This window comes from Gasterosteus aculeatus, chromosome 7 (assembly GCF_964276395.1).
Source record: "Gasterosteus aculeatus chromosome 7, fGasAcu3.hap1.1, whole genome shotgun sequence".
Taxonomy (NCBI): Eukaryota; Metazoa; Chordata; class Actinopteri; order Perciformes; family Gasterosteidae; genus Gasterosteus; species Gasterosteus aculeatus.
In genome coordinates this window covers 26808004-26827789 of record NC_135694.1, presented here as the reverse complement: position 1 = coordinate 26827789, position 19786 = coordinate 26808004, and the positions used below count along the sequence as shown (strand labels likewise).

Here is a 19786-nt window from a genome sequence, read left to right as displayed (position 1 = left end):
TGCAAATACTGAACGCGGGCTGAATAATGTACCATACTTTGTAAATTTCCCCTTTTAAGGTTGTAGAGATTATGAATCTTCACCGTTTGGAGCCAAGTGATTTTAGGGTGTCAAAGATCACATGGGGATGAAGCCGGGTTGGATCATTTTCCCATTGAAGGCCGTTCGCTTCCCACTTCCTATGGAGATCAGACTCGATCCACATCTGTATGTGCGGGCTTCCCTTTCATGCGTCTTGGAAGGACACTGCTCGTGGTCGCTCTTGGCGAAGGGCTGTGCCCCAAACTGAATGTGTTTAGGACTCTCAAATCTGAAATTAGAGGACATGCATGTTTTGTTCAGATATCTTAATTTACAAATAATACTGGGTATATTCCATGTTTCAAAAACACAAATACAGACTATTTGTAAAATGTATTTGATGTAATTAAAAAACAAATTCTTGCATGTGCTTAGTCGGTTGCATTGAGAGGAAAAAGGGAAACTACTTTAAATTCTTTCTCCTCGGACAATGGTAAGCAGGAGTTCTTCAACACAATATCCCCGAAGACTATGGACCACAGACCCAATCAGAGAAAATGTTGTAGTAGAAAGTATTTCAGTGCTTTACAAATATTGCCTCCAGTCTTCACAAGGAGTCACATTTACCGTCCTTTGCTTTCCTCCCTAAATCTTAGGATCCACACGAATAATTGGATGCAGCCTCAGACACGCCCACGTAAACAAAAACACATGTTTATGAATGTAAATGTAAACATTTACATAAATTCATGTCTAAGGGAAGGCGTCGATGCAAAGTCCGAGATGAATGTGAGCTCAGCTGTCAAAGCGTGCGTCAATCCCTCAGAATGGGTCCTACAAACACATTCAATCAATCAGGGCTTGCCCTGCCTTTCATTTGTGCAACGGTGCTTTGCATTCTACTCGCACAACTTCTGCAGGTGGAGTTATTCATCCAGAAACCTACGCAATCAGAACATTCCCTGTTATTGAGTAAATCTCACAGCCAATCGTGTAATCTGCTGTGCTTATTAGAGAACATGGCCTTCTGCTCGGAGCTGAACTCCGCAGGCCGGTCTTACAATAACCAGCATCTTCGCTTTGCCGTTTGGAGGGTAATGGAACAAATAAATGATGCATTAAAGATTTTGCGGGGGTGGAGGTGGGGGGGGGGTTGAGCGAGAGACAACGACAGGCAGCGTTTGTGTGTAGTCTCTCTAGGGTACTTCAGCAGGATGGGTCAAAGACGTGGAGGGATGGGAGAGTGGCAGGAAGGGGGGGGGAGTTGATCGATCGTGGCTTTATCTCTGGGAAATTGAACTGACCACAGACAGTTATGAGAATGCGGAGTTGACAGGCAGAGAACTTGGAGAGAGTACTTTTTACCAACATAAGCTTCAGTGGGCTGTGTATAATCTTAAAGAAACATTATTTTCATTTGACATTTTCCTTTCTTAGTTTCGGCGTGGCAAGAATCCGTGAACAGCGAGGTGAGTCTCTGTAAATATCCTCAGAGGACATGTAGGATACTAGAAGTCTTTGGCTCTGTATTGTAAAAGGAATAACTCCATAACTCCAAACAAAGAAATGGTCAAATTAAACAAGCCCACCTTTTGGGCAGAAAGTTTATTTACATACATTATAGGAACTGATCATTTGCTTTCAGAATAGGTTGGCTACATAAACAGATGATGTAAATAAGACCAATAGAAGCACATTTTAGTAAAGTAGTATCCACACGGCACAGAATGAGGATTTTCAAGTCAGTACTTTTGGTGTTTTACTGTGTGTGAGGCGAAGGACTTGCTGTGCTCACAATGTTCCTCTTTGGCTCAATGGGACTTTTTCTCTTGCTCAACAGCAGTTATCACAACAAGTATTAATATAAATGCGGTGGAGACCATCTGTATGAGCTAAGACACAGCTGTACTGTAATTCACTGATAAAATGACCGTTTGCTTTAGTCCATTGGTAATTTTTTTTATTTTGATGCTTTTACTACTATACCACACAACCAGGACCAGCACACCCTTTAAGGTGTTGACAAATGAAGGTTAATTAAACTTCTGCTCATGTGGAAGTTGGATGCCCCCCATGAACCATTTAGAATTACAAAGGTCTGTCTCCCATCCGAACAGCTGCAACAAAACAGGTCAAAGGACCAGGCAGATGTTAATTAAGCACAGTGGGCTTCAGGTTTGGTGTAGTGAGGCAAACACGTGAAAACATGGAGGGATGAATGCCACTGGATTTTTAGCCCTGCAGAACTCTGAGTTTAATTCATGCTCAATAAGCCTCCATCCTGGGATTTGTTACCATTTTTGACAGCAGGAATCCGGTGAGGGATTAAGCCCTTGTTTTCACACGTTTTCACATTATTCTGGTTGATTCAACTTCTGCTCATGTCGAAGTTGGTTGCATCCATTAACCACTAAGAAATATAAAAGGTTTAATTTGATGTCCTCTTCCCAAACAGCTATAAATTAATTATTAAAAACACGTGTAAAAGGTTCATGCAGAGGTTAATAAAGCACAATCCGTGCACGCCTACAGAGGCCTCAGGTTTAATCAGGCAAATAAGTGGAAGCGCGTGTAGATGGATGATGGGAGGAGTGTAGTGCCTTGAATGCTGGCAGGGACAGACAGCTAGTGGAGACACACGAGCCGTTGTAGGCTGCATGAAAACCAGACCTGCCACTTGATTCCGGAGCCGCCACTGCAGAGCCAAGGGTTTAGCTCATCCTCGCTAGGCCTCCAGCCGGGACAGGCGGTGTATCCGCACTGGCAACGCTCGAGAGCGGGAAGCCGGTGACCGATCATGTCATTGGTCCTTGTTTTTACAACGATAATACCAAGTTATTGTCAAGAGGTTTGGGTTGGTTAGGGAGAATTTCTGAAGTACTGTTTCTGAACATTAGTGATATCCGGGATCATTGTTTACTTTTCCGTCATCTGTGAACATGGCAGCTCTGTACAAAATTTAAAAAAGCAAAAGGGGTTGTTCAGATGCTCCTTTTAAGTGCCATCCTTCATTATCTCATGAATATATAGCCATAATTAACTCAATATCTTCATTCAGGATTCAATTAAGATACGGCACACTGATCGAGTACCTTTCAAGAGCCAGTAGTTGCCATCGCCGCAATCTCCTCCATCAAAGTACTATACCATCTCCTCACACTACAAACAGCTGTCTTTTATCCAGACTTATGGATGTGTTCAAGGCTGTAACTAACATAAATGCATGAGCACTTAAGCGTTTGCACACATCACGGCCATCGACAGCAAATAGCTGCACGTGAACACAAGCGAACTACATTCACAGCACGATTCTACAAACACTCGTTAATCACCTGTGGTCCCGCTTGCAGGGATGTGGCGTTCCTGTGCTCTGTAACTCGCTTCATGGGAAGCCCGCATTAAAGAAAAGAGACAAGATAATAGGAATCTGTTCGACCAAAGCTTACTTGAAAATCAGGGTGTCTCGCGTCGCTGCAGAAACAGGCAAAAATGTTGATTGCTAGTAAATAAGGTCACAAATGAAAGGGAGGATGCAGAGAAATGGATGAATGAGCGGAAATCCAAAAGGGCCGCTTGAATTATTGAGCTCTATTCACAATTTGATCCCAGGTAAAAGGCTTTTGGGAAAATACACGCAGAAAATGTATCAGTGCTGTAATTCACATCCATTTCTTGTAGCAATTTCCATCTTCCTTTACCTGAACACACCTGTAAATGTTTTTTTACATAAAACAAACATCAAGTCGGTCTCTAGCAAAAGTATCAATCTGTATTCATCCTTCAGAGGTTTAAAGGCAAATACTTATGTGAGCCTCATTTAAATGAGTGGGTCGGGGGGTGGGAAGACAGTAGTCATTTAGGCAAAGAGTCCAGGCATGACTCAAGCTTACTATGGAAGACCCCAGATGTTATTGGGTCATTGGAGTAGAAAGACACAGATACATAAATTTGACATTCAGTCATGAAGTGAAAACAGATATTTTCTTATAGAGGTCACTTCCAAAAGATTATACGTTACACTGGGACATTTGCCCAGTACGCACATGTGAACACACACGCAACAATGTGCACAACACACATACTGAAAATAAATACCTTCACATCTCCAGATTGTCATCGTCTGCTCACTGTTATTGTAAATTGATGTTGGAGCGTCGTGTTCCACCCTAATGGACGACCCTACTTTTGTCACCGCCGACAAAAAGTTACATTTTTAGGAAAACCCTCTGCCTCGATCCAAAAGAAACTCAAAAAGGCACACTTCCAAGAAACCAGAACAGAACCAGGGTTTGATTTTGAGTTGCACGTGCCTGTCCAAACCCGGCGCCTTTATCTGATACAGGACTTTACCACAGAGACTCGCCCAGCCGCATTTAATGGTAACATGAGCACCAAGGGACCAACATCAGGGCCCGCTGGGGAAATTGCCCCTAGCAGGCCGTGATACAACGGCGCCCCAAGCTGCGCCGGGGGCCAATCGGTGTGATTGAGGCGATGCCTCCGTCCAATCAGCACCAGGATCCAGACACGCCCGAGCCTGATTCCCTGATTACGAGGCTTGCCGCAAACTAACACACACAGTTGTTTAGGTCGTTTATAGAGACCACGTCCCCGTCAGGCGCGCCGACGAGAGATCGCTATGTCAGTTCCGCTGCCAACAAAGTGGTGAAATGAATTGTTAACAGCAAATAGTTCCCTCAACAAACACGTGTAGCCAGCGAGTTGGACCAGACACTCTCCTCACTAAGCTTATCTGCTGCCATGGCAGCTCGACATCTTCCGAACGCATGAGGTCGAGAAATTCCCCGAGCTATACAACCCATAATCCCGTCATTATGGGGGAAATAAAGATAGCTTCAAGGGAGGAATCCCCGATCCGTCATCATCCACTTGCGATATAAAGCTAAAGCGGCTTTGAAAGAAGCACTTAAATCCAAGAGATCCAGAACAAAAGGTTAACCCTCGACATAGTCAATATGAGACAATTTCCCAGTGTGCCATCGTTTTCTCTTCCTTATGAAATCTAGTTTATGGTGGTATGATGTAGCTCTGGGACATTGATCGATGCTTTTTATTTAACTGTCTCCCCATAACTCAACACATAAAAATACTGTAGGTCCCACAAACTACAAATCTCATGAAATGAGCAAATACAATTACAAAGAATACAACAGTCTTATTTGTAGGCATTAAAAAGAAGCCAATTTAAGACAACAACAAAAAGTCGCGCAGCCAGCTTGCTGAACTTCCCAGCGGTAACTACGCCACTCGCATTTTCTCCTTCAGCTCACCCTGCAAGTTCTCTCAAAACTGGAGTTAAGTTGCATAAAAAGGACCAATCAGAGTCCCAGCAGCCAAAGCATCCACACGAGAATTACTTGTCTAACCTCCTATACTCTGAAAACACTGCCCTCTCTATCTCCCTCCCACCGTGATGTCCCTCCACGTCTCTGCTTTTTGAAGTATAATAAATTAGATAACTTGGCACCGTCATTTCCCAATCATATTGTACACGGAGCTTTGAGCTGTGCATACTTTTCATAAGGCACAACATCAAACACAAAAACCTGACTAACAGTGTTTTTTACTTTTAAAATGTGCACAATAATGTTTTGTTGTTAAGTGAATCAGGATCTATGCGGACAGCAGCTACGGGCAGGTGAGGGCATCTTGTGGACCTCGGCCTTTGGTTGTGAGGATGTGTAACTCTTGACGAAATTGACCCAGAGCTGCTATTGGGTAGAGATGTCGTATTCCTGGAATGTCTTCATGCCTGGTAAAAATAAACAGTTCATGCACTCCAGCACATGGAAGAAGATTCCCTTCAGGGTATTCTGCCAAGAAGGGTTTATTTTAACGTAAACCAAGATCTTATCCGAAACCGAACCATTTGGTTTGTAGCCTCAACCCAGATTTCCTGCAGAGTGGCCTCTCTGACAGAAAGAAGATTTCTGGCAAGAAGCCCAGAAGGCAAACTTCTCTCTTGTGTGTTTATCCATCCATGTGTGCTACAAATGCCAAAAACCCCACACACCTGAAACCAATAAAACAAAACAACGCCGCCATGAAAGGATAAGACAAATCTATTTCATAACATCTGTTGTGGGTGTCAACCATTACGTAATAAAATATTAAGTGAAAATATATATGTAGATCTATGAAGGAGGTCAAACCAAAGCCTCTGTGTCTGTGTTAATTTGCTTGCATGGTTGTGTTTTTGGAAGTTGAACTGAATACGTTTGGGAACAACTGTCTCTCTCACACAGACACGATTCCCAACGTATTCCATCACCTCCCAAAGAAGGTGTCGCACAGATAACTAGTGGTTCTTCAGTGTCAACCAGTCCCTGTCACTTCTGCTTTAGAATTCCCTTAATTCTATCAAGGATGTCCTCTAAAAGCAGTCTGAAAGATTAAAAGTCGGCAACCTAGAACCACTTCAAAATATGCTCCACTTCAACTCAATTGGACCATCCGAGCACCGCCGAGTAAGAGTAGCTGCACCGAACACAGCGAGAGCGGATTTTCAGAGCGAGACCAGTTGTTCAAAGTTTGAGTGTAATTCAAGAAGTTTAAGGTCAATATCTAGTGCCTCCCACATTCATCCAAGGCAAACAGCATATCAGAGACCGCAGTCTACGGTGACTAAACCTGTCGGTGGTGAAATTGGAAACTGAACATCCACAGTTGGTCACCAGCCAACACGTATCTCCCACCTTCACTTTCAGTGGAGGCCAAACCAGAAGGCGACAAAGGACTCACCACCTTCTAGCGCATGTGACACAAGCCAACACATCAGCACAGCAAAACCTGAAAAAGAAAATGACTCAGAGAGGTGGCACTGAAGGAGCCAGCGGGGAAAGAAACAGGCCGAGGGATCGGAGGAACTGGCGGGCACACAAGATTAGTTTTCTAAAGTTTAAGACTGGAAGAAATTTAACGGAAATTGAGCCCTGCGCCGCTTCATCGGCCTGTCTCTGCTCTGGCAGAACAACCCTCCGTGATGACTTTCCATCTCAGGCTTCAGGAGTCAAAGATGATTTAGAAGAAGAAAAAAAAACACAAACACATTGCATGTGGCTGAATATTTGCCTGCCAACAGCTGCTGGAACCGTTGGAGGCCAGCACAGCCTTATCAAACGGCTACCTGCGTGACTGGAGAAATTACTACATGAGCGAAATTATATAAGAGTGCACTCATTTGACAATATTGCCAATGTTAAAATAACATAAAAATGTTGAATATTAGTTTCTTCTGCCCTGCTCCAACTTAAAAGCAACCCATGAGATGGCGTACTAGTAAAAGGTTATATAACAATGTCTATCAGCAACAACACTATCATTAAAAAATAAAATAACACTAACTATTTCACTAGCCCCAGAGGTGTGAAATGATCACATCCACACTACCACTAGTTCAGTAACTGAACCCACACTCTCATTCACACCAGAGTTGTGCCCACAGCTCTCCCATCACTGCCAATGCAATCCAAAAGAACCATACTTCTGTATCAACCCGCCTCTCTCTTATAATGCAATCTACTGCTGCAGCTGCCTCAACCATCGCAGGATCTCTCTTCCTCTCTCCTCTTCCATCCAACGTAGGTTGGAGAGCAGCCCAGCCAGGTATAAACTGACGCCCCGTATCTCTCCTTTGCTGATTGGACTCCAGCTCTTCAGGGTTGGCCGGGGCTGGTGTGGTGGGATTATGGTGATTATTTTGTGGCACTGGCGGCCTGGTTGAAAACGATTTTCTCTTGGTTTTGGGTTTTTCTAACTGTACTCACTTTTTGTTGTATCGCCTTTTTAAAATGGAAAGGGTAAACAGTCCTGGAACCGTAAGACTTTTCTCGTAGTTCTTATTTTTAGTCTTCTGATCTTGAATAATTCTCTGGGTGAGCAGGGAATATATTTTCTGACAATCTTGGCCTGTCAGTCATATTTGGTTGAAGTCTTCCAGGATACTTGTCAAACGTGTGATAGGGGAAGATAAAATAGCATAACATACAAATGTCATTATCACAATCCTTAACATTGCATGTGTCACATTGCACAAGGGATGGTTTGAGTGGTTTAAAGAGGTGTTGGACCTCAGCAGCAGACCCCTAAATAAAAGCCCCCCCTTAAGATACAAATGTCAGTTTAGCTGAACGTTGTTCAGTACCTGAACTGAAATTGAAACTTATCCATTCCTGAAGCAGTAAAAATGTTCTTATTATAGTATACACATTTTACGGAGTAAACAGATCAAATCTTTAAGATGCCTTTTTTTAGGTGTCTAGAATTGTCTAGAAAAGTCACTGCTGCTCCCATCCAAGGAGTGAATACCTTTGCTTCATGTATAAAGACAGTCGAACGAGACAATAACTGAAATTTTCCAGCATTCTTAAGTTGCTTTCAGTTAAAAATGGAAGTGTGAATCCATCCATCCATCCATTGTCTAACCGCTTATCCTGCACACAGGGTCGCGGGGGGGCTGGAGTCCATCCCAGCCAACTTCGGGCGATAGACAGGGTACACCCTGGATTGGTCGCCAGCCAATCGCAGGGCTACACAGAGACGCACAACCATTCACACTCACATTCACATTCAAGTGTGAATCCATTAAATGTTATTTAAACTGGAGCACATACATCAGAGACTACATTGTGATAGATTTTAAAGTCGGCCATTGATCTATATTCACATCCTCCACTATTGATTTAATCCCAAATAGTTCTTAATGTGAAGCGGGTTATTCACGGCTATGATGGGTGCATTACCATATCTACATAGATTAAATATTCTATTTTGAACCACAGCAACCTCTATGTTATGCGTATAAACCTTTCAAGTGGTGTGTTTTCAGCCCAGAACGGAGCCTTGCATCTGTCTTCACAGGAGAAAGCAAATAGATTCCATTTCAGGCGTGTCACACAATTGTCTAACTGTAGTAATTGCAAATACATTGTAAGGAGTTCAAACTGTAACACACACAGGGGGAAGGCTGTGCGGGAAACTGTGTGTTCTTCAGTCGCTGTCACAGCTTGGGCATCAGGTTTGGAAGGAAAGAACAGTCAAGAAAGACAGTAAAATACTGTTGTTTTACTGTAAAAAAAAAAAAATGCAGCTTCTTTGTGTAAAAGAGTTTGCCAACAGTTTGCATTCTTTTCATTCATTATGAATCAAACATGTTTCAATTACTGAGGCCATAAATGTGCCCATTAAATGAAAGTGCAGTCAAATCAGGAGGAGATGAAATGGTGTAACAGAGAAAAAGAAGCAGATAAAAGACAACGTCTAAAATACCAAACAGGCAGAAATACAAAAGGAGCAGAAAGATATTTCATCAGTCAGATCAGCTAAGGAAAAACATTCCTTCCTATTTGCATTGCGCGAGGCAGATGGTGTCGGGAGCTCATATAATCACCAGAGAGTTAATAAAACAAACGTGAACTCCACTCAGTGAGTTACTGACTGAGATGATTACCGCCGACGCATCGCAGTAACTCCGCACTGTGGTCACCCACACCTCCAGCTAAATACCAAATGCGAAAGTCCCTCAACATTCAGCGGCTCTAGAAGAAGCCTTGTTGTGAAAAAAGAAGTCTGAATGGATACAGTATGAGAAATTGCCCTTACTCGTTTGCTTCGGCTGACTGATTTTTCCCTCCAACACGGCGCTGCAGTCCTTACACATGCATCCGTCATCTTCTCACCTTGGGCCTTTTGTTCATGCTATATCTCAGTGTCTTTTGGATTGTGGTCTGCATAGATATGCAGACCTGATATATTGTTTGGGCACTGCGGCTGAGATTCACTGGGGAGCATCTTGAGGGCCAATGCTTATTGTGGCAAAAAAAAAAAAAGTGTAAACCCATTTATGTGATTTATAATCATCTTCCAACTCCGATATGATTTCCTGAAGGAATAGCAAATAAGAAAGCTGAGGCCATATTCTCTTTCTCGTGTGGCAGATAGGTTTCACGCAATTTTTACCTACAAATAACTATTGGGTGTGCAGAGGAATTCTTGTGCCCGTGTGTAATATTTGTTTTTATCGTAGTAGTTGTAAGTTAGTTTGTCGGAAACACTGGGGAATTTAGAGGAACAAAATGGAGCGCTAAGAATTTCAAGCAGTTACAATATTGTTTTCATACGGAGAGAGAAATTTATTCTAGTTTCCCCGACAGTGTGATGAAATGTTTTGCATTCGCTGCTGCATGAATTAAATCCTGTCTGCGACTACGATTACAGTGGCCTGCATTTGCTTGGGGAGGGGGGCGAGGGGGGGGGGGGGGGGGGCATTTTGCCCTATGTCCTTTTTGAACTAAAACGATTAAATTTGCTCTTTGGCTGCAGGACTCTGAATGTTTCAGTTGCTCTGTTCCCCTGTGCACTCCTGCACCATGAAACCAAGCGGTGTCAAGAGCGCCTTTGATCAAATAATGGCTGTGAAATTAGTTGGTAACATATGCAAATGTTAATATACGAATTTGTCGATGTTCTAAGCAGCAGCCTTGAGGTACCGCTGCATACAGTCAATACAGTTGGCATTCATGAACTGGATGTTTCATTGGGAACAAAAAGAAAAAATCCTTTTAGTGTTGAGCTTCAACGACAGTGGCATAATGTAAAAATTGGTGATAATGGGAATTCACTTTAAGATGAATATTTAGTCGAGAAAAATATTCAAAATAACTAAATCACTCTATACTATGTTAGGTAATGTTCTTTTTAATATCTGTTTCTCTTAGAACCAGACAGTGGAGTTATTTTGTGATGATTGTGCTGTCATGAGTGCATGCATCTTTTGTCAAACCGAGTTTCTTCTCCCAGGGAAAAGTGGATTATTGCTGTATGAATTCCGTTTTAAGTTTAAGAGTGACCCTCTTGGTTTTAAGCATCGATTGCATTAGAGCAGGACCTACAATTGTAAGTGTCCTCTTACATCCTGCTCAATACATTGGCTGATCATCAGCACTGTCTTATATTCACATCTGATTTAAATATGGGTGATCATCTGCATTTTATTATACATATTTTATATATATAAAACTTCTTCTCCTCTCTTTGCATGAAGAGGTCTGGATTGGATAATGGAGCCATTAGGAGCGATTCTTCTGCAGGGTCGGGACTTGCTGTGATGGAGGCGTGAAGCCTGATCCATCTGATCTCTCTAATCATCACATCCCCATGCAGCTCCAACTTAAGGGAACATGCAATCAGCGGAGCTGCTACGGCGCTGGGACTTCGGTCACCACCCGGCACTCGAGCGAAAAGATGATATTTTGTTATTCGATCTCTGGTGGGAGAGCTGAACGGTCTGCAGACCAGGATTACACCAAAATCGTGTGTATTAATAGCAAGTTATAAGCTCAGTACGGTGGGCTGCTGGTGATTATAATGATATGTGTTGATAAACAAAAGAAAGGTGATTAACATGGGGGGGGTAAAACCGACGACGTGGCTGCAGATTAATTGCGTCTCACTTCCCCAGACTGTGCCAAATATTACCGTATGATAGTTTATGATTTATGTACCTAGTCTGCTCCCAGTCTGCTCTCTACGCTGTATGTTACGAGTGGGCTATAAGAGATAGCAGATATATCTGTAAAGCATCATAAATGATGATGCTGCCACTGGAGGAAAGTCTCACCCTTTTTACTCAGAATGCAAATTCTATGCAAGCTGCTGTGATTAAACAAGTCATTGTTTAATAACTGAGATCTCAAATACATGAAAGTTTTGTGTAATGTTCCACAGTATATCACAAGTATAGCAGATGTTAAGGCTTTACGAATACGTGGGCAGTGTGTGTCCTCGTGTATAGTACGGTGAACCAAAGCCGAGTCAGTGAATTGGTTTGTAAATGGCTGCTAGATATTTGTTGAATTGCTTTGAAGAAGTGTTACATTTTCGATTGATTAAGAACTATATTACCAATAGAGCGATAAAACATCGCTACCGATTCAGGCAAGTTAAACGTTTGCTATGTTCAGTCTGAACATTTTCATTATCCAATCTCCAAACATTGTCAATGAGGATTCCATTCTTACAAATTCCTTTCTGTAAAATTGCAACCAGGGATCCAAATTTGTGGTGTGACTGGTCATCTCTTAATTTCTTCTTCTTGCTCGCCCCCCGGGCCGCAAGTTGAGTCCCACTGCTGTCCATCCTGTGGGACAAGAGAGGCTCGACGACAGTTCCGTGACCCAATTTTTGCCTCACTTTGACCCCATATTGAAATACTGAGTGAGAATGAGAGCTTAAAACGCTCAGCGGGGGCTCAAATTTTGTAAGCAGACAAAAACAGAGAAAGAGAGGGAGAATAATGAGAAAGAGGGAGACGGGAGCCTCACGCTCCAGCCCTCGTCCCAGGAATAGGCATTAGATTGCCGATGGGACACTTTGACCAGGCTGCTGATAAGCCGTACTGTCTGCTTTTTGATTTAGAGTGTGAGGCTATCTAATGTAATAAGACAAAATAATGGAAATGCCAGGACGGAGATAGTTGGCTTTAATGGTCTGTGGGGTGCTTGTTCTGGCATGACTTTGGGCCACCAGCACCTTAGAGGATGTGGTCAGTGCTTTCAACTGCTTACATTGATTTTGATCGAGTATCTCTGCCTCGCAGCTTAAGGGTAAGTGTGAAAAACGCCAATTCGGCACCGGCTGCAAAACAGTGCAGTTCATTTTTGTCTGCTTGTTGAAATATACGAGGGGATTTGTTACTGTGATGTTTTCAGAAAGGTAAACTGGTAACTTTAGCTGCAGCCATTTTCAAACACTGGTTAAATACTTTTGATATTGATATTATTTTATGTTTGCTTGTAATGAGTTGATGAAATCCTGGTACAAAAGTGAAAACTCAGTACGAAAAAATGTTTGCCATTATGGTGATATTTAATTTGAACGTTTATCCTAAAATGACACGCTACGAAACCTTGTGGCTGATTGCAGTCGTAATGAATAGACATTATGCAGCGTGTTGCATCTGTTTTTTTATTGTGACTTTTTATTTTCCTTCTCCAGCCGGGATCACAGAAACAAACGTTCCCACCCTACTGTGAAAACACCTCAAGCATTTCAGCAATGACTTTAACACATTACAGTCACACGCGGCGTCGTTAGAGATGTGATGCCGCTCCGACTACCGGTTGAATTTAGATTTGTCCCGACTGCTGCCATAAAAATAAATAACGATAAGCCATTTACAGAAGAATGAACATGAGGTTGCTGTCTAGGACCTTCTTTTATAGTGTAGATACAAGTCATCATCATTGTGGACAACAAGGTGAACAAACAAAATATTTGTTTTATTTCATCTCAGGTATAACACTATTTATAAAAAAGCAAAACATTATGATTTCCTCCAGTCAAATTCCAATCAAAGTATCTGCTCTCCTTTTCATTTTCAAATAGGGGCCTAAAAAAGTGCTATTTGCAATTATTGGGTTGAATGCACATGAATCACTGACCAAACAAGTTGTTTTGTTAGCATTCATGCAACTGTCTCCTTTTCGACCACTCGCTCGTCTATTATTCTGGCTGTAGTTCCTATTGTCTCTTTCCATCCCAGAGTCTCTATTTCCCTCCATTAAAAAAAATTGCCCAATGTCATTATGTCAACATATAACATTATGTTGTAAAATGTTTTATTCTCTGGTGGATAGAGAGGGGAGACTTGAACAGGGCCTTATTCCCAGCACATGAAGAGAACGGGCAAAATGTTTCAATAAAACTGATTGTGGAACACGGTTCTCATCAGGAAGGAGGGCGCAGATGCAAAATTACACGACAACACAAAAGCGATTATGTGTTTGTGTTATCGCGAGCCATGTTCACTGCACACAGTAATTGTATTTTATAATTTTGGGCCCGCGGCGCAGCTCATAATTCCCCTTTCCAATGACGGCTTATGTTTCCTAGCGGGGAAACACCCCACTGACAACACTTTGGATCGGAGCAATTCTGCCCGCTGAGACGATCGTGATAAACCCGCTGCACACCAGGCACGCACTCACTCACTGCTGCACACTCTCGTTCACTCACTCACTCGCTCACTCTCTCAGCCAGACATGGGTGGCAGCCAAACAGTGCTATTTGCTGGAGCAGGACTGGCACTTCTCCAGACCGTGAGGGTAGCAGGCTTGGCAACGCAGATCACTGATGGACTCGTTGAAGCGGTTCGCCAGCATGGACAGCTTGCTGCCGTGACACAGAGAGCAGGGAGCGCAGCCCGAGCCGCGACAATGCCGGCAGCTGTCGGCCTCCTGGAGACGGAAGAAACACATTAGAGGGGGAGAAGGGGAGGGGAGCGAGGCGGTGGAGCCGAGGCCGTTGTAATAGGCGAAGGGTAAGCGAATTGGGGGGGTGGTGGTTAGAAAGGGTGAGGAAGACTGAAAAGGGGAGTTGCTTTAGTTGATGTCTCTATATAATCTGTGTGGCACAATCATCAACATTTAGATTCAAGTGCAATTTTACCAAAAAAAAAGCCCCTTCAGTCAGTTCATAAACACCAACCAATATCTGCCATTTGCTAACTGCAAGGCAAATACTAAACAACCTTAACAACATGAAGGATCTTCCCCATTTTACGTATAATAAAATGAACATGATACAGTGAGTAGCTGTGTCATTTATACAACCAGCTTGTCATTCAATCAAATATTTAATAAAAAGCAGCTGCCTGTGGATAATAGATGACACGAAGCAGGATGCAAACAGAAGACGTAAATCTGAGTAAATGGATTTTCCTTTGGTCTCAATCTGCTATGTCACCACTAGAGGCCTAAATACACTATCACACTGCTCAGGTATTTAAGGGTCGCAAAGTATATGTCATTCACATTTGACTTTCAGAAAGAAATAGTAAGACTGCTTGGTAATATAGCCGGGGTAGACAGGAAAATGGCCCCACGAATCTATAGAAATCCTCAAATCTAACAGTGATTTTTGAAAAAGTAAAAAAAAAAGGTGTGGAATGTAAGCATGGTAATATTGGCAGGTGGTTTGTATCAGATAATCAATAACCATTGTTGCAGTAATAATCAACCCAACGCTTGTGGTTGGCAAGCACTACAACCATTTCTTTCACTAAAGACTTTTATGGCGCGTTTCCACCGAGTGGTACGATACGGGTCGGGTTGGTACCCTTTTATTTGTGTCTCCACTGCCAAAAGTTGAGAATGGTACCAAAAATCCGAACTGTACCGTACCACTTTTTGGGTACCCTTCCGTTGGGGTACCTGGCACAGTTGTTTGGTACTAAAGGGTGGAGCTAGACTCACTGCAGAACGTTGATTGGTTGAAAGAGTGTCGTCATTTGCACGTGGCGCAAGGGGAAAGACAACACACAAGGCTTGCAGCATGTAGCCTTTGCTCAAACAAAGATTGTCGTCTCCTTGTGACAAACAGCCACATATCGAGAAGCAAAAACAGGATCCGCTGTATGTCCTCCATTGTTGTTTGCGGTTAGCTTTCAGTTTTCGCGCGATCGAATGACGTCAATCTACTTTCCGTCACATACCACGCCTATCAAGTGACGTTATCACTACTTTCTGGAATACACCACGCCTATCAAGTGAGGGTACTGTTGGCATTGGAAACGCTCGCCAAATCATGGTTAACAGACCCAACCCGTACCGACCCGACCCGTACCATACCGCTCGGTGGAAACGCGCCATTAGGGAATCTAATTAGTTAAAACAGCATGCACTAAGCATTTAGTGATATTCATCATCATCATCATTAGCTCATTAGCATTAGCATTGCACAGGGATTTTGGCATTGTAGTGATGGCGAAATCTAAGCCAAGATTTAGTAAACTGTCCAAATTGAAGGTACATGTGGATAAATACAGACAAAGACAGAGACAGAGAAACTTTAAGCACCTTTGGATCAGGGCAATAAAGACAAAGACGATACAGAAAATAGCTTAACATAAAAAGCTGTGAAATGGCCGAATGATGAAGAAAAGAAGGTGAGAGTGAACTTTTGCTTCTACAGAGGCAGAGAAGATGAGAAAATAACGAGATTGGTGAGAAAACAATGGAGGGAGTGAGGTGAGGAGAGCAGTAATCAGCCGAGGCGGTGAGAGGGCCGGGGGAATAACAGTCAGCCGGCTACCTCTTTACACGCTGCCGAGCGGCAGGCAAATGCTGCAAGGGCAGTGAGCGAAAGTGTGGACTCATCAGAATGTGTTCACAGTTGACAGATAACACCGAGGACAACGAGGCGGTCGTCGCAGCGCGAGAGCGGGAAAAGGGAAAGCGGTGGGAGGAAAGATTTGGGTGGAAAAGGAGGAGATTGTGGGACGAGAACTCCTGTCAGAGCGACATAGGCTGCACAGAAAATCTCGCAGTCGCAATCACAGATAAAGTGAAGAAAGGGTGGCTGGTGCAGAGACAGGGTGACAGAGGGACATGAGTGCATCGGGAGACGGAACACCGTGATGAAGACCCTACCACGCCGCTGAGAATAATTAGGCCAAGGACCATTACCTTGGTCTCTATGTGGCTGATCTGTTTCCCCTCCTTCTCCTCCACATCCAGGGAAAGAAGAGCTTTAGCCCTCCTCCGGCTCCCCCTCTCCCTGGCCTTAGGGTATCCCTCCATGTCCACGGGGGGCAGCGTGTGCCGCGACGCTTCGGGTGTCCTCTGTGGCGCTCTGATGATGCGCAGGTTACTGGTGTAGATGATTATCTTGCCAAAGTCCAACACTGGGGACTGGTGAAAACCGAACCGTCGAGTACATCATGTATATAATCTTAATTTTTTAAGACAATCGTACATTTTTAAAACTCTTTTAAAAGGTTTACATTTCAATGCAATGCAAGGATGCAGAATGGGATGACCATGAAGTCACTTAGTTTAAGTATGTTTTTTCTTTATGGAAAGCAAAACACTGCAATGCCGCTGAGCTCCATTGACACGGTGAAAAGTCAGAGGCTTAAAATATGTCAAATTCAGAATGGGGACCACTTTCAATGCCCTTAAAGGACCTAATCCAGATTAGAGCAGGTGATGTATCTGACCTCCGACTTCGCACTAATGAAGCAACTGGCACAGCAGCTCAGCAAGGCGTTTTACTTACTTTACCTTACAATTTTGTGTTTCTTTAAGATACAAATGAATTAAACTGTGGTCATGATTAACATGTTAACTCACATTGAACAGAATCACGTAATGATGAATTCAGACCATGAAGGTGTCTCAGTAATTGACCTTCACTCAACCTTGCTGGTGATGAATCTAATCTAAACTGATCTTGATAAAGGTATTTTTTACTTTTAACCAAACCCAGCCAGCATTATTGCTTACTTTAGCATCTCCTTGTGCTTCTTCAGTCTGGCCTGCAGCCGGCTCGTAGCTTCCCACTCCTCTGTACACGTTTATCCGCTGGGCAATGAGCCCCTTTGGAGGATACACAACTGGGAACAGGACGAAACATGTTGTCATGTTATAACTTGTACTCAAAATGCCTTAGCATAGCATCCTAGCCTTACCGAATCCTCCCTCCTAATAACATTCAACGACCTCATATCTTTGAGTAAGTTGTGAATCGTCAATGGAAATATGAATATAAAGATGTCAAAAATGCATACTAAAACTTTTGGACCCAGTTGCTAGGCAACCTGTGGGGACTCCAGGACGTTACTGGTCCTATTCAAGAAATGGTTATTGACACATTGTCAAAACGACTCAATATGATTATTGAACTGCAGTTAGATATCTCAATTCCCTTTGTTTATTTAGTTTTTTTGGGAAGGTAGTTTTCCTCTGTTTTCAGTCTGTGTGTTAAACTCTCCGTGGCTTCATTTTCATGAGGGTCCTATTGATCTTCTCATTAAACTCTCTGCACCAAAGCAGACTATTTAGCAGACAATTATTTAACCTGAATGTCTAATACATCTATTAACTGAACACTATGCACTAATTGTAATACTGTTTTGAATAAGTGCATTCTCGCTACACTAGACACTTCATTTCATCCTTGAAATTATTAGCTTAAGACACAGTTTGATTGACCTCCTATGGTTCATGCTGCTATAATATCTGAGATATTAACTGAAAAAATTGAAATCTGTTAGAACATTTGCTCTCATTCTATCTTTCTTTGGTTTCAGAACAGTGTGTTATTCATCACCAATAAAACAAGCAATTGCAAATCACAATATGATCGCTTCACATGGGTGGGTTCTCAGGCCTGTAATTGTGTAGTTTGAGATGTTTCCCATCATCATCATCACATAGATAGCTGCAACACTTTGTATTCTAGATGTCTGTAGGCATACTGGCAATTTTACTGTGCACAAACCATTTGAAAACACGCTGTAGAGCAAAGTCTCAATCATACACAGCCATCAAATTATTATAAAAGCTAAAATATGCCAGAACAATTTCATGGACAATCCCCCAAAGGATAGCCGGGAGTACCACACATAAATGTAATGTACACATCTCCATGGTTACAGGCTTACAACCCACACAAATAAACCTCAGTGCAGTCATGCATAAGTAAGAAAACAGTAGTACTGTGTAACACAAGGAAATCAACCCACCCGGTTGGTCCCCGTGGGGCTCCTGAAACCCACAGAGCTGCTCCACCTCCAAGTGGCTGGGAGGGATCTTTCGGTGAACGAAGCTGTGAGGGTATTTCTCCTCCGGACTCTCCAGCTCCTGACCGTCCTCATACACGTGCTTCAGCACCCGGCCGCTGTAGGACGACGCCAGCTTGAACCTCACCTGTGGTTTTTGAGTGCAGTGCAACATGTTTCCACAAGGTTTAGCGTGGCGTAAAGATGCAGTGGCATGCTGTTAAGTTACTTTATTTGCAGAGCTTGCCAGCAAACAAAAGAAGATTTAAATGTAGAGATACAAAATAGAATGTAGAATGTTTCCCTGTTTTTAGCAAACAAGCTAATTTTCTGCTTTATTACGTTTGCAGGTGCAATTAGAAGCTGAGAACCATCTTCAAGCGGACCACCTTCAGCAATAGTTGTATACCATAAAGCCACATGCCTCTCACATTAAAGCATAGCTGAAAGCTCGCCGATGACCTCAATATGTCTTTCATCAACAGTGTATTAAATAAAGTACTTCAAAACCCTTGTATTTCAAAGAATGTTGTCCTATAAATAACTCACCTTTCTGGGCTTGGTGCCTTCATAGCGTTGATTGAGTTTTCTCTGGAGTTCCTCCATGGTGGTTGGCTGAGGAGGGGACGTGGAGAACCCGTCAGTCCATCCGCCGACTTTCTTACCTCGGGCAAATTGACATCAGCTGGACACCTCGGACCCCGGGTGCGATTAACGAACGTGCAGATGAAAGAATTGGTTCATAGACAGCTTGATCGAAGCGCTGGGCACAAGAGCGCAACCGAAGAGCTGCGTGTGAGGAGTGGGTGGACGTGGAGATGAGATAAAGCTCTCTCTCCGTTTGAGTTTGGAAATACCTGCTGTTTCAAGGGAGCACCTTTTTTAGCTCCTTTGTGCTAAATTATTCAAAGCTGGATCGTGTATACAAAAGGAGGGTTGAGAAACCAGAAGCCCCGGCATCAAATAATTATAATTACCAGAATAGAAGGTAGTTTGAACTGTGTGTGTGTGTGTGTGTGTGTGTGTGTGTGTGTGTGTGTGTGTGTGTGTGTGTGTGTGTGTGTGTGTGTGTGTGTGTGTGTGTGTGTGTGTGTGTGTGTGAGACTGGACTGGAGCCGAGTTCATCAGTGTGGAAAGTAAAACACAACATTGGCTGACTGTTGCTGTCAAACCGAAAACCTTCAG

The 19786-nt window shown here is 43.0% G+C and overlaps 1 protein-coding gene across 1 annotated transcript; it reads right to left on the bottom strand.

Moving 5' to 3' along the window:
* Nucleotides 1-12887: 12887 nt before the first annotated feature.
* Nucleotides 12888-19444, bottom strand: grxcr2 (glutaredoxin and cysteine rich domain containing 2). Its single transcript, XM_040183243.2, has 5 exons — nucleotides 19151-19444; nucleotides 18566-18749; nucleotides 17325-17434; nucleotides 16506-16730; nucleotides 12888-14276 (listed from the first exon to the last, which is right to left on the bottom strand). Exons 1-5 carry the CDS (start codon nucleotides 19205-19207, stop codon nucleotides 14103-14105), a joined length of 750 nt encoding a protein of 249 aa, XP_040039177.2. The 5' UTR covers nucleotides 19208-19444; the 3' UTR covers nucleotides 12888-14102.
* Nucleotides 19445-19786: the final 342 nt, after the last annotated feature.